The sequence below is a fragment of the Stegostoma tigrinum genome, chromosome 1, assembly GCF_030684315.1.
Source record: "Stegostoma tigrinum isolate sSteTig4 chromosome 1, sSteTig4.hap1, whole genome shotgun sequence".
Lineage (NCBI taxonomy): Eukaryota > Metazoa > Chordata > Chondrichthyes > Orectolobiformes > Stegostomatidae > Stegostoma > Stegostoma tigrinum.
In genome coordinates, this window is record NC_081354.1 from 114071011 (window position 1) to 114085270 (window position 14260).

The window sequence follows — 14260 nt, forward strand, 5'->3', positions numbered from 1 at the left end:
CTTTGATTCTAAATTGGGCAAAATCCAATTGATCAGTAGAAAAGATTTGAGGAGTTGAATGATCTACCTATGTTCCTAATTAGTTGTATGTCTTTACAAAATAAAAATCAAAAGAACTGCAGATGCTGTAAATCAGGAACAAAAACAAAATTGCTGGAAAAGCTCAGCAGATCTGGCAGCATCTGTGGAGGAGAAAACAGAGTTAACGTTTTGGGTCCAGTGACCCTTCCTCAGAACTGATGGTGGCTGGGAAAACATCAGTTTGTATGCAGAAAATAGGGAGGTGGGTGGAGTAAGGAGTAAACAATAGGATACAGCCCAAAGGTGGTTGTTGTCTGTCTTTACAGACTGTTGGTGCTGCTGATGATACATCTATATTCACTTAACTATGTGCTTGAAATTCGTGAAATCCCATCACAGAATTTGAGAATTTCCAAAGCAAGCAGCAAAGAAACCTACTTTGGTAGTTTTGTCATTTGCCCATTAAAGATCATGTTTTCCCCCCGTAAGTACTTGCCTCATTTCCCTGCACATGCTTAAGAAAAGTTGGTGACCCCTAAACGTATAGAGATTTTTCTCAAGTTTGTGATTATATCCATGCTACGAACTAGCTCAAATGTACAGGTAAACTGTTTGCCCAAGTAAAATCATCCTGATTATTTCAGGATATCAGGTCACAAGCCTACAAAAGAAGGGAAATGTGGAAGGCTATTGTACCACAGCTCTGGATCTTTGCTGCTTCACGTGCAATCAGTGGGTCAAACCAGTAAATAATCAAATATTCCTCAAGATATTGTAAATCTGCATGAATGATGCATTAACCTGATATAAAAACCCAAAAGAACTGTGGATGCTGTAAATCAAAAACAAAAACAGAAGTTGTTGGAAAAGTTCAGTAGGTCTGGCAGCATCTGTGAAGAAAAGAAATCAGTTAATGTTTGGGTCTGTGACCCTTCCTCAGAACTCCCAGTAATCTGATGTAATTGCTACAGAGTGCCAACTCTAATATAAGACCATAAGAAATAGGAACAGGAGTAGGCCATTCAATGGAATAATAGTTGATCCAATATTCCTCATTTCCACTTTACCCTCTGCTAGAGAATTGTGTCCATGTCTGGGTGCTGTGCTTTATGAAGGATGTGAAGACATTGTAGAGGATTCCAGGGATGTGGGATTTTGGTTATGAAAATATTTTGGAGAAGTTAAGACAGTGTTACCTTCTTCAAAAGAAACAAACGGGAGACCTGATAGAGGTATTCAAAATCATGAGGGTCAGCATAGGGTAGATTGGAGAAACTTCCAACTTGTGAAGAGATTGAGAACAAAAGGGCACAGATTTCAGATAATGGCAAAGAAACAAAAGTGAGTTGAGGAAAGGATTTCTGTCAAAGCAAACAGTTAAGTTTGGTAGAGACAGATTCAAATCAAAGCATTTAAAAGGGAGTTAGACTTATTTGAATGCATTGATGGAACCTGTCTCTGCAAGATGTAGAGTTGCACGGAAAGGCTGGAGAATGGCACAATAAGAAGTGCTCATTTGAAGAGCTGGTGCAGGCACCATGGAGTGATTAGCCTCTGTCGTGTAATAATTGTATATTATGTGATTCTCTTCTGCACTTCCTGCAACATAAGTCCCAGGGAGAGGGACAGTTAATGAGGGGCAATTAGCAAATATGTATCCCCCTCACTTGGCAGACAACAGGCATCAGAACATCTTCCTGAGTGGTACTGTATGCAGTACAATGCATTAAAATATGTAAGCACTTTTTCCATCACCTTTTCGAACTTGACCTGTTCACACCACTAAGTCCATCATAGCAAAGCTTCAGTGGCAGAATCATTTTTTAAAATTACACTAAAATGTTCTGTGTTCATTTTGGGCTTATAATTGACTGCTTAAGGTCAGTGCCTCTTTTAGGATACAGAAGAATAAATTGATGTGGGCCGAATCTTATACACGTTAGAAGCTATTCCTTTGGTCACTTTGGTTTCTTATCTTATCCGTACAGAGTGATTTTGAGCTCTGTGTGAGATCTAGACAAAGCATTGAATCTGTTTGCTCATAGTTTTAACAAAATAATTGAAATTACCTACTAATTATTTTATGCACAGTAAATTGATCCTAGTTGCCTATGTTTAATACTAAATGGCGTATTCTGAGCCGTTCTGCAATTCAAAATGCCTGGTGTGAACCATCTGTCTACCTAAAAGACAATTGAATTTAATTGAGCCAAACTTGCAAAAAGTGAGTTTAAATATATGTATAACTCTCAAAATAAATGCAGTGTTCAACATATGTTGAATATTTTGGATTTTTAAAAATGTTTATTCTCTTGATGTATGGGTTATTTTTCAGTTGATTATGCACTTCATAAACTTCTATGTCATAATAGCTGTCCATAATTGGCACTAAACTTAGCAAGCAATTTTTTGATCTGGTTTGGTGCATTAGTAAACATCTAAGTATTACTACTACAAAATACACAGCAAAAGTGATACTAGAATTGAGTATTTCCACCACATTTTAGCAACAAACAATATAACTATTGCCCTATATTACTATTTAACTATGTTGTTTGTCTTATAAACAATCTTCAAAACTAATTTTGCTTTGGAGCTTGCTTCATTGCAAGCCAGCGTGATTACAGTAACATTATTCACTTCATGTTGATTTTAATGGCCATGCTATGGAAGTTGGTTTGGAAGTGGGTTTCAAAATTGCGTTTTTAATTTAGCTGAACTTAGCTATAATAGTGTAATGATGACTTTGTAATATAATTCTATTTTGATTTTATTGTAGCTTCAGGAAATTTTTAGAAAGAAAAATGAGAAACGAGGGAGAAGGGGTGATGATGATGAGAAGTCTGCACAGGTGGTGAGCACATGTATTTTCCTGTTTTTGATCCTGTGATCTGTGAGGAAGGTGGCCAGTTAAAAAGGATATCAACACCAGCTTAACCTTAATGGTATCACTTTTCGCAATGTTAATTACTATAACTTCAAAAACCTTGCTGTTAGTGATAATTTGAGTTTGAGATATAAGTCTTAGTTAACAGATCAAGGTTCCAGAATAAAGGGGGAAAGTACTAATATTAGACCCATGGGTCCATTCTGTTCTGCCTGCCTGGGGTAACCTGAGAATTTGCTTCTATGACTGATTGTATGTTCTAATTGCTTTGTCTTTTCTTTCCCTTTTCTTTTCTCAATTTCTGACTACAATCTGTAATTTGAAACTGCACCATATGGCATGTAAGAATCTGCAACTTTTTGGTTATCAATATGCTCCTCCTCACAGTGTATGTATTGTTCTTTAATTATGTCTAGAATATTAAATTTTGCAGGATGCATTATAGTAGCATCAAAATGTGTAACTTGATGAACAACATTCAGATGTTCAAATGTATCTTTTAGTGTAAAAGAGTTTGAATTTTACTTTACAAATTCCATTATTCTACTTTTAGAAAATAAGTTACGCAGAAACTCTAATCAACATGGTAAATGAAATTGTAATTAAAATATTATTCTGAACTGACATAGAATTGGTGAATTCTAATATTTCATAATGTTAATTTTCAAACATATTCTAACTCTTGTACACATTTTAATATTATGGTTGGATCTAATAACAGCATAACACTGGTTAATCGTAAACTTGCAGCATGTACCATTGTGTATATTTTTAAAAGATGAAAGTATATATGTTTATTATAAGACTATTTTGATTATATGTTGGGGATGGCATAATCTAGATCAAGTAAAGATGGGGAAATCCCATTGCCTGAGGTAAGTAATGTGAACCAGATATTTCATCTGCATTTTCATCATCTTGAGCAGGTGGGAAACATAATAAATGTAAGTTCAACCAAGAAACAAAATAATCATTATTTTATATCTACACAATATATGAAAGGTCTCCATGATCGTCAAACATCTCAGTTTATTAATCTTAATTACAATATGGGTACCAAGGATGCTCCACTGAGTCTAACACCGCAAACAGACAAAATTTGCATCCAAACATTGTTGAGATAAGCCAACTATACCACCAATCCCTTTGGCTAATTTCTCCTTTTCCTTTGCGATGGATCATATCAGTGCAGAGCTATCATTGCCACAGCTCTTCAACTGGCCTTCTCATGTCTAAATCTGTCTCGTCATCTGTGCTCTATTCCAGCTCCTAGCAGCTCCATTCCTTCTCAGCCCAAGTAAAAGCTGCTGTGTTCCACAGGCCAATTTATTTCTGTGCTACATAAACTGCAGAAACTTCAACTGGCACATTTGTGATATGAAGACCAACAGCCAAAGAAGTATATGATAGTCAATGGGAAGATGATCCAAATTGCTACTTGTGGCTGGGGTGTCCCAAAACCCTGAGTATAAAGTCCAGGCAATTCTGTTCTTTTGCGCTTGTATTATTTTTGAAAAGCCCTGTCTTGTAACTTGAAAACGTGTTCTTAGAGCTATTGCCTCAGTGATGAAAAATCCTCATTCATAACTCTAGGGCCTGCAGCTTAAGATGTATGTAAATTAATCAGAATAATAATTTATACTTTGTAGCCTAACATAGCTTTGGTACATGTACATGTGCTGCAACGGCAAAATGCTTGAAGACCTTTGCCTACCATCCAGTACCTCTTTGAGGTTTAGTCTTTACACACCTATATTGTTAAAAGACTTGTGGTGCTCCCTACTTCCATTAGACATGGACCCTCCAATTTCTTTCTCATACTATATAATAGCAGCTACTGGTTAGACCAGTACCTACCATCACCATTTCTGCAGATCCAACAGAATGTGTACCACGTTCATGCTGGTGAAATGGGACATTTCTGTATCAAGCTTCTGTCAAAGGAAAACAAATGAATGAGACACAGTAAGAAGAAAAGTGCACATCAGAAGAGTAAGCTATATTAAAAAAGGGAGGCTGAAAATCATAGAACCCCTACAGTGTGGGTAAAGACCATTCAGCCCATCGGGTCTGCACCGTAAAGCATCCCATCCGGATCCACCTCACCACCTTATTCTCATTTATCATGGCTAATCCACTTAGCCTGCACATCCCTCAACACTTCGTAGCAATTTACAATGGCTGATCTACCGAACCTCTACATCTTTGAACTGCGGGAGCAAAATAGAGCATGTGGTGGAAACCCACACAGATAATTACCCAAGGCTAATAAACCTGGGTCCCTGGCATTGTGGAGAAGCCATGTAAACTACTACGCTACCCCCGGAATAAAATCCTAGTGTAAAAGACAGAAAACCACCAAAAGAAAGGCATTGGCAGGAGAGAAGGAGACTTTGCAGGTAATAGACAAAACTAGGAAGATTTCAAGACAGAGTAGGAATGATCAACCATTAGGGCGGCACGGTGGCTCAGTGGTAGGCACTGCAGCCTCACAGCACCAGGGACCCAGGTTCAACTCCAGCCTCGGGCGACTGTGTGGAGTTTGCACATTCTCCCCATGTCTGCGTGGGTTTCGTCCAGGTGCTCCGGTTTCCTCCAACAGTCCAAAGGTGTGCAGGTTAGGTGGATTGGCCATGCTAAATTGCCCGTAGTGTTCATGGGCGTGTGGATTATAGGGGGATGGGTCTGGGTGGGATGCTTCAAGGGGCAGTGTGGACTTGTTGGGCCAAAGGGCCTGTTTCCTCACTGTAGGTAATCTAATCTTTAAAAAAAAACAGAAATTTAAAATTAAGGCAAAGGGATTGAATTCATTGATTCTTTCTATCATAAGAAACCTGACACACAAATTGGGAAGCAGAGGATTAATGTAAAGGGATATCTAGTTATTTGGATCACTTGACAATTATTTTGATTTAAAAATTATGCTGCACATAGTAATTTGTTACCATTTCTAATGTCTCAATTTGTAATTGTAGTGACAGTAGGTAGCAACTTGACATCCATTGTCAGTGATTTTATTCCTCAGAGGATGTGCTATTGGGTTCACTCAGACTGCATTCATTTGGAAGTCATTGACCTGACAACAACGTCCATGTGAATGGACTTCATAAAATTATACCTTGTTGCCTGCAGTGAATCTGGGTTTTATAGTAGCTGGGTAGCTTGAACAGCCTTCTGAGTGCCATTGAATGAGGAATTTTAGATGTGTGGAATTCCAAATTTTTGCATTGTGATATGAAATTCTGCAGTTCTTGTCTGTGAAAATGCTGTGACCCTAGTTAATTGTCATTTTTGCTAAATATCCTGTTGCCATGAGGGGAAATTCAAGGTACAAAATGTATTAGATTATAGAAAAGAAACAGAAAATATTGGAAATACTTAAGTCAAGACCTGTGGTAAGAGAAGCAGAGCTAATATCTCAGGACAATGATCTCAGTTTTGTTGCGATTTCACATTTTGAGCATCCACAGTATTTTGAATTTCCAAATGTTTATGGGTAGTTTTCTTCAAGGTTACTGACAAACACTGTTGCTTTATCGCTTGCAACAAGCTCATGTCTTTTAAGTTCAAAGCAATAAATATAATTTCAAGTGCATTTGTTATTATTACATGTTTTCGTGAAAATCACTGAAATGTTTCCTGTATGTCAATGATTTGGCATGAAGTTTACAGATGGTGCAAGGGGTTTATTTTAAGCCTTCTTTCCATTTCTACACCTTTGTTTCATCTCCTTAATCCTGTTAGGTATATTTGTGTTCTATACCCTATTGAGTATAAAAATGCATTTGAAGGCAGCTAGTATGAGCTTAGATTCTTTTGTGAAGGCGGAAGACTATGAACATAAGAAATGGGAACAGGAGCAAGTCACTTTGCTGCTTGCCCCCCAGAACTCTTCACTTCCTTGTAAATCAAAAATCTGCCAAACTTAGGTTAAATATATTCAATGACCCAGGGAATGCGAAAGATGAATACCCATCTGAAGAAATTTGTCCATTCCTCTGCCTTAAATGGGGCCCTTATTTTGAAACTGTGCCCTCTACTTGTAGTGTTCTGAATGGAAATGTTGGGAGAGTCAGAAAAATTCCTAGCTTCAAAGCCCATCTCTGGAAATACTGGTTCCAGGGACATAATTTTTATTGACTGGACAGATGCTGGTTGAAGTCAGGCCAACAAACCCTGATAAAAGCTTGGTTGCACAAGACATTGGAGCAGAATTAAGCTATTCGGTCCATAAAGTATACATCATTTAATCATGGCTGATGTGTTTCGAAACACCATTCTCCTGTCATTTCTCCAAAAGCATTAATCCTGTTAACAATCAAGAATCAGTCCATCTCAGTCTTATGTATCCTCTGACTTATTGCCACAGAGGACTATGAAGGCAGAGTTCCACCCATAACCAACCTCCGGCTGAAGAAATTCCTCCTTATCTCAGTTCTAAAGGGTCGTCCTCTTGCACGGAGGCTGCACCTTTTGGTCATAGTCACTCCCGCTAGTGAAAACATGTTCTCCACATTCACTCTATGTATGTCTGTCCGTATTCTAAGTTTCAATGAGATGCACCTTCATCCTTCTAAACTCAGAGTGCAGACTCAGAGTGCTGTTCATGTATGTCGAGCCTGTCATCCCTGAAATCATTTATCAACTTCCTCTGGAACCCCTACAAGGCCAGCACATCCATCCTTAGATATGGGAACCAAAATTGCTCACAATATTACAAAATTTGGAATATTGGTCTGACCAGAGCCTTATACAGCCTCAGCAGTACATCTCTGCTCATGTATTCTAGCCCTCTTGAAATGAATGCTAACATTGCATTTGCCGCCTTAACTGCCAATTGAACCTGCATGTTAACCTTAGGAGAATGAACTAGGACTCCCAAATCTTGTTCTTCAGATTTCCGAAGCCTTTCCCTGTTTACGGAATAGTCCACACCTCTTCTTTCTACCAAAGTGCATAATCTCACTTACACATTGTATTCCATCTGCTACTTCTTTGTCCACTCTCTTAGCCAGTCCAAGTTCTCCTGCAATCTCCCCCTTTCCTCAAGTCTACTTATCCCTTCATCTATCTTTGTTGCTAAATTTATAAATGATACCATGCCCTCAATTCTTTCACATCCACAGGGGTTGCTAGGTGCTGAGGCAGACTGTTTAAAGCCCTATCTCAATACTGCCGAATAGTTAAAAAGAAAATTCCTTACAGTTCTGATACCTATCACAGCTTCAATCCACCATGTCACCTCATGCCCTCCACGTCAAGGTATTTCCCAATGACTTATCATGCTACTCCTCCTACCCTCAATTCATGTACCATGCCAAGATATGATATTTCCATGCCCATTTACCGACTATACACTGCATGGAAGAAAAACCCTGAAGTGACATTTGCAAGGTTTTAATAAGAAACCTCAGTAAAATGAATTATTCATAACTTTCCATTATGATTTGTTTACTCAACGTTGAATCCACTGCAGCCCAGTAGAAAGTGTCACAGACCCTTTAAGGTTCAATAGCCTGCACTGCCAGTCAAACAGGGACACACATTTCAACAGAGTAATGGATATTGTGTTCTTTGCCAAGTTTGGTTGGGCATAGGAGTATTAGAGAAGCAGCTCCTCACCATTTCCCTCCATTGTATTTAAACAAAGTACTAAGAACAGTACAGAACAGGAATAGGCCCTTCAGCCCACTAAGTCTCTGCTGACATGATGCCTTTCTAAACTTAAAAACATTTTGCTTTTACAGTCCGTATCCCTCTGTTCCCTGCTTATTCATGTATCTGTCACAATGCCTCTTAAACATTGCTATCGTATCTGTTTCTACGACTTCGTCTGGCAGCACATTTCAGGCACTTACTACACTCTGTAAAACAAAACGTTGCCTCATATCACCTTTAAACTTTTACCTTTTAATCCTTTTACCCCTTAAACCTGTGTCCTCTAGTAATTGACATTTCTACCCTGGGAAAGAGACTCTGACTCTCTATTTTATCCACGCCTTTCATCATTTCGTAAATTTCTGACAGGTTGCTCTTCAGTCTTCAGTGTTTAAGTGAAAACAAATTAGGGTTGTCCAATCTCTCCTCGTCGCCAAATCCCTCCAAACCAGGCAACATCCTGGTAAACCTTTTCTGTACCCTCTCCAAAGCCCCACACACTTTTGGTGTGTGGTGATCAGAATTGTACACAATATTCCAAAAGGTGATCTAAGTAAAATTCCATATAGCTGCAACATGACGTGCCAGTTTTTATACTCTATGACTTGCCCAATGAAGGCAGCCACCTCCTTGACTACAACCTACTTGTGTTGCTGCTTTAAGGGAGCTGTGGACCTGTACACTTAGATCCCCCTGTATGTTAATGTTTCTAAAGATTCTGCTACTTGCTGTATACTTGCCTCTTCCACCAGACCTTGCAAAATGTATCACCTCATATTTGCCCAGGTTAAATCCTATCTGCCATTTCTACACCCAAGTCTCCAGCATATCTGTATCCTGTTCTATCCTCAGGCAATCCACTTCACTTTTTTCAGGTGCCTCAGTTTTTGTGTCACCTGCAAACTTATTAATCAAACCACCTATATTCTCCTCCACACCACTTTTTATGTAAATATTATACAACATGGATAACATCATTGATCACAGATCTCCAGAAAAATACCTTTTCACCATGCTTCTCTGTCTTCTATGACCAAACCCGTTCTGTATCCATCTTAGCAACAGAGGAGCAGAAAAGTTAACATTCCAGGTCAGGACTCTTCACAAATGGGGCTCTGAAGTAAATAGAGGAGGGGTGGAGCTGGGGAAGGTAGGTGGAATGGTGATAGGTGAGTGCAGGTAGGTAGGGGTGGGGATTGGTCAGTGAGGTGGGAGAAGCGGATAGGTGAGAAAGAAGACGGACAGGTCGAGGAGGTGGGAATAAGAGGGGCGGGGGAAGGTAGGTAGGATGGTGATAGGTGCGTGTAGGTAGACAGTGCAGCTCCTTCCACCTCACTGACCAATCCCCACCAGTATCTATCCGCACTCACCTATCACCGTCCCACCTACTTTCCCCTCCCCCATTGTTGAAGAAGGGTTCTGACCTGAAACATCAGCTTTCCTGTTCCAATGATGCTGCCTGGCCTGCTGTGTTTCTTCAGCACCACTTTGTGTTATCTCAGACTCCAGCATTGGCAGTTCTTACTATCTCTGTATCCATCTTACTAGCTCACTGTGGATCCTGTGTGGTTTCTCCATCCTCCTATATCAGCCTGTCATGAGGGAATTTGTCAAACGCCTTGCTAAAGTTGGTGTAGACAACATCCACTGCCTGCCTTCATCAATCATCCTTGTCACCGCCTGAAAAAATTCAGTCAAGTTTGTGAGACATGACTTCCCCAGCACAAAGCCATGCTGCTCATCGTTAAAAGTTAACATTTTCCAAATGTGAGTAAATCCTGTCCCTAAGAATTTTCTTCAATAATTTGCGTACCACTGACACAAACTTTATCAGTCTGTAACATCTCGAATTATCCCTGTTGCCCTTCTTAAACAAAGCAACAGCATTGGCTATTGTCCACTCCTCTGAGACCTGTACTCTGACTAAAGAGGATACAGAGATTTCTCACAAGGCCCCAGTAATTTCCTCCCTGGACTTCCTCAGCTTTAAATTGAGGGGTGAAAGATACAGGACAGATGTCAGAGGTAGTTTCTTTCCTTAGAGAGTAGTAAGGGAATGGAATGCTTTGCCTGCAACGGTAGTAGATTCGCCAACTTTGGGTACATTTAAGGCGACATTGGATAAGCATATGGACGTACATGGAATAGTGTAGGTTAGATGGGTTTGAGATCGGTATGACAGGTTGGCACAACATCGAGGGCCGAAGGGCCTGTACTGTGCTGTAATGTTCTATGTTCTAGATCCCATCAAGCACTGGTGACCTGTCAGCCTTCATGTTTTTCAAAGCACCCAACACCTCTTATTATATTGAGATGCCCAAGAATATCAACATACCCCTCTCTGGACTCACCACCCACTAAGTCCTTCTCCTTTATGAATTCAGATGCAGAGTATTTATTAAGGATCTCTCCTATTTCTTCCGGCTCCATGTGTAAATTCCCTCCTTTGCCCTTGAGTGTACCTACCCTTTCCCTAGCTACCTCTTGCTCCTTTTAGATTTTTCTGAATCCTGCTTGCTGAAGAGATTTCATGGCTCCTATTAGCTCCCCTCCCCCTGAAACGCCTTGTTTATGTTCTTTCCTGATCTCTTTATGTTCTTTGAGGGCTATGCCTGTTTCCTAAACCTTATGAAAACCAAAAGAATTGTGGATGCTGTAAATCAGGAACAAAAACAGAAGTTGCTGGAAAAGCTTAACAGCTTTAAGGAGCTGTAAAGAGAAACCAGAGTTAACATTTCGGGTCCAGTGACTCTTCAGAACTGAAGACCCATTCTGATTTCCAGCATCTTTCAGTTTTTTTTTATTGGTCCTGTTCATAGAATTACTTGTGCAGCCACACACCTATTAGCTATATTTTTGCCATACATCATGTTTGTTCTTCTGTTTTCATTCTCAAGATTGTGCAAATTATTTGCACCCCCCACCCCGACAGTTTCCATCCCAGTGTAGAAGTATGTGCATGTTCCTTTATCAGCCTGTAGTGAGGCAAATTACCCATTTCAAGAATAAAATTCAAAACTTGCATTCTGCCTCTCTCGTACAGTCTGTTTAAGTTACGAATGTTAATTTCCATCTCACTTGGAAGGAGTATTTGCGGCCTTGCATAGTAAGAAGAAAGTGAGAAAGTAAAAGAGTATCCCCTTCACTTACACAGCATGGTACTATGGGAATTAAAGAGGGTATTTGGAATGATTGAGAAGTGGATCAGGGTGGCACAGAGCAAATGGTTGCTTTAGTATGCTGAAAGGAGAAGAGAGAGGTAGACATGTTTGCTGATGACATCATACTGAGGACGACAGAAATGACTGAGATGTTCAATTGAATATCGAGCCTGTTGGAGTGGAAGTTATGTTCAAGGAAAACCCAATCATGCTTTTGGAAATGAGATAAATGGGTGAGAGTTGAGAACAGAAAATAAGCTAGACACAGCCAAGTTCCATGCCCAGCACTCTGGAATTTGTTGAGTGGAGGTGTGGAAAAAGAGGAGTGCTGTCCTCTGTTGAGGAATGTTGCAGAATATCAGCTTTATGGAAGGTTGCATCATCGGAACAGGTGTGAAAGAGAAACTGGGAGAAGGAATGGAGTCCTTACAGATGCAAGATGTAAGGAAATGTAATTGAGATAGCTGTGGATATAAGGGGACATATAAAGAATTCTTTTATAACATATTCCCAAAAATGGAAACCAAGGTAGAGGAAGGTAAGATAAAAGAGATAGTGAAGGTAGTAGAGGGTGAAAATTGAAAACTAAATGTGTGAAATTTTCCACTTCAAATAGAGGGCAACCATACTAAGCCATCAGTTTACTGGAAAGAGATGAGGGAGGGAATCAGAGTAGGACTGGAACGAGGGATGTTCTACGCATTGTATAAAAATGCAGGCATTGCTAGAACCTATGCAGGCACCATTAGCCATGCCTTTTACATAGTGAAAATAAGTGAAGTGGAACGTGAAGATGTTGAATGCAAGAACAAGCGCACTGAACTGGAGGAGAGCTGTAGTGGCAGATCTGTTATTTGTTGCCAGTTTTGTTTTTCTGAACTGTTATGTGCAGAGATAAATAGCAATCATTGTTGAAATTATATAAGGGATATTTTAAAACTTTTTTTATTCTATTTCAATATAAAAATAAATACTGGAATAATTTATGCTACAGTTTGTTTCTTCCTGAATGAACTTTCACCATTTGTCATTTATGTCAAACTTTCCAACAATTTTACCTTTTCAAACTCTGCAGGTGGTAAATAAAGAAACCCCAAATCAAACCACAGACCGAAGTTACTGGGATACACTAAGACGTAACACCAGCCAAGCACTCTTTTCAGACCTTGCAGAGGTATAAAATCTGTGTGGAATCACAAAACTTAAAGTTTTTTTAATACTTTAATTGTTCCAGGTGCATTGTATTTAGAATACGGTTATACTGTCACTTCTGTGTTTTGCAGCGTACAAATGGCAGTGCAACTATTAAGTTAGGCCCAACACTTGAGGACTATGTGGTCCAGTAATCAAAAGCTGGAACTAATAATCCTGAGAATGAAATCCCACAATGGCTGTTTGAACATTGGATTTTTGTTTTAAAATCAAATAGGTAAAAAGGCAATTCTAAACAACTGACAACCTAGGCGCTGCATATATGTCCCATTATACAGCAAAGTCAAAGTGCATTCTTCTCAAGCAAAAGCATGAGCTGAAGTTTTGATGAGTTTTGTGGAGATTTACCTCTGTGAGGTCGAGTAGGTGTTATCATGTGATTATCTGAAGCTCAGTTTGTTTGCTTGGTACCATGCCGCTATATCGCCCGTCCCATCTGATGCTAGCCCATAGTACTCATTGCTGCCGGAATATCCGGGGATCCCTTGTGCTGCTGCTGTACTTAAAATACATTTGTGCACCTGCAGCTGGCTGAGGAGTAAACCCATAGGTCACTTGCATTCAGAGGTCAGCCAATATCCAGGCACCTGCCTGGCCCCGGACAGGAGGGAGTTCCATGTTATTAGCAATTTATGACTTCATCGACGTGTTCAAGTTAACACAGGAGGAGCAGGCAAGTTTTTTGGGAGCACTGGCAATTCTGACAGGTTGCACAACTGCAGCAATGTTGTGGGGTCTTGTTGCCTCAGGTGCAAGTGTTTTGTTGCGTCCATGGACAGGTTAGCTGTCACAGACAGACAGGTCCAAGACTCAGAGTCTGCTCGTTATATGCACTCCACTCAAGCCATCTGCATTAACAGAAGGATGACAAGGGGGCAAAGAACATTGGCCTCATTCCAGGTCTGTCTTCCTCAGAAGGAAAAACAGTGCCAATAAGCAATCAGGCGAAGCAGGTACCTTAAACAGACCTTCCAGAAGTCACAGGATACTCTGGAGTTGGCCAGACCTTCCACCTCCATGTCTGCCACTCTCAACTTCGGGAGTCCAGGCCAAGGAGGATGCGCCAGCTTCTGGCAGGACACACTTCAGATATGTGGGTCCTCTAGCCACAAGTAGCCTTTGGCATCGACAACCAAAATCCAAAATTTTGGTTTTGACTCCACCAAAGGGTCCCCTCCACTCCAGCTGTTGAACTTGAGACAGTACTGTGATACGGGGAGAGACATAAGACAAAATTTCTGAACACATGGTATTGGCACCAGTGGCTCATCACTAAACGCATTATTGCATTTGTATATATTTTTACTCTTTTTCAACTGTG

General features: G+C 40.0%; 1 protein-coding gene across 4 annotated transcripts in view; it reads left to right on the top strand.

The window, feature by feature from the left end:
* Positions 1-14260, top strand: part of micu3a (mitochondrial calcium uptake family, member 3a) — a 198754-nt gene that overhangs the window by 99464 nt on the left and 85030 nt on the right. For 2 of the 4 annotated variants that reach the window (XR_007248902.2, XM_059647943.1), the window contains exons 7-8: positions 2801-2875; positions 12803-12901. Coding sequence is in view for 2 of the 4 variants with exons in the window: in XM_059647943.1 (XP_059503926.1) it covers positions 2801-2875; positions 12803-12901 (174 nt within the window). In the remaining 2 variants the exon portion in view is untranslated. Of the gene's footprint in view, positions 1-2800; positions 2876-3254; positions 3297-12802; positions 12902-14260 lie in introns of all 4 variants that reach the window. The other 2 variants (XM_048544469.2, XR_007248903.2) reach the window with 2 other exon arrangements.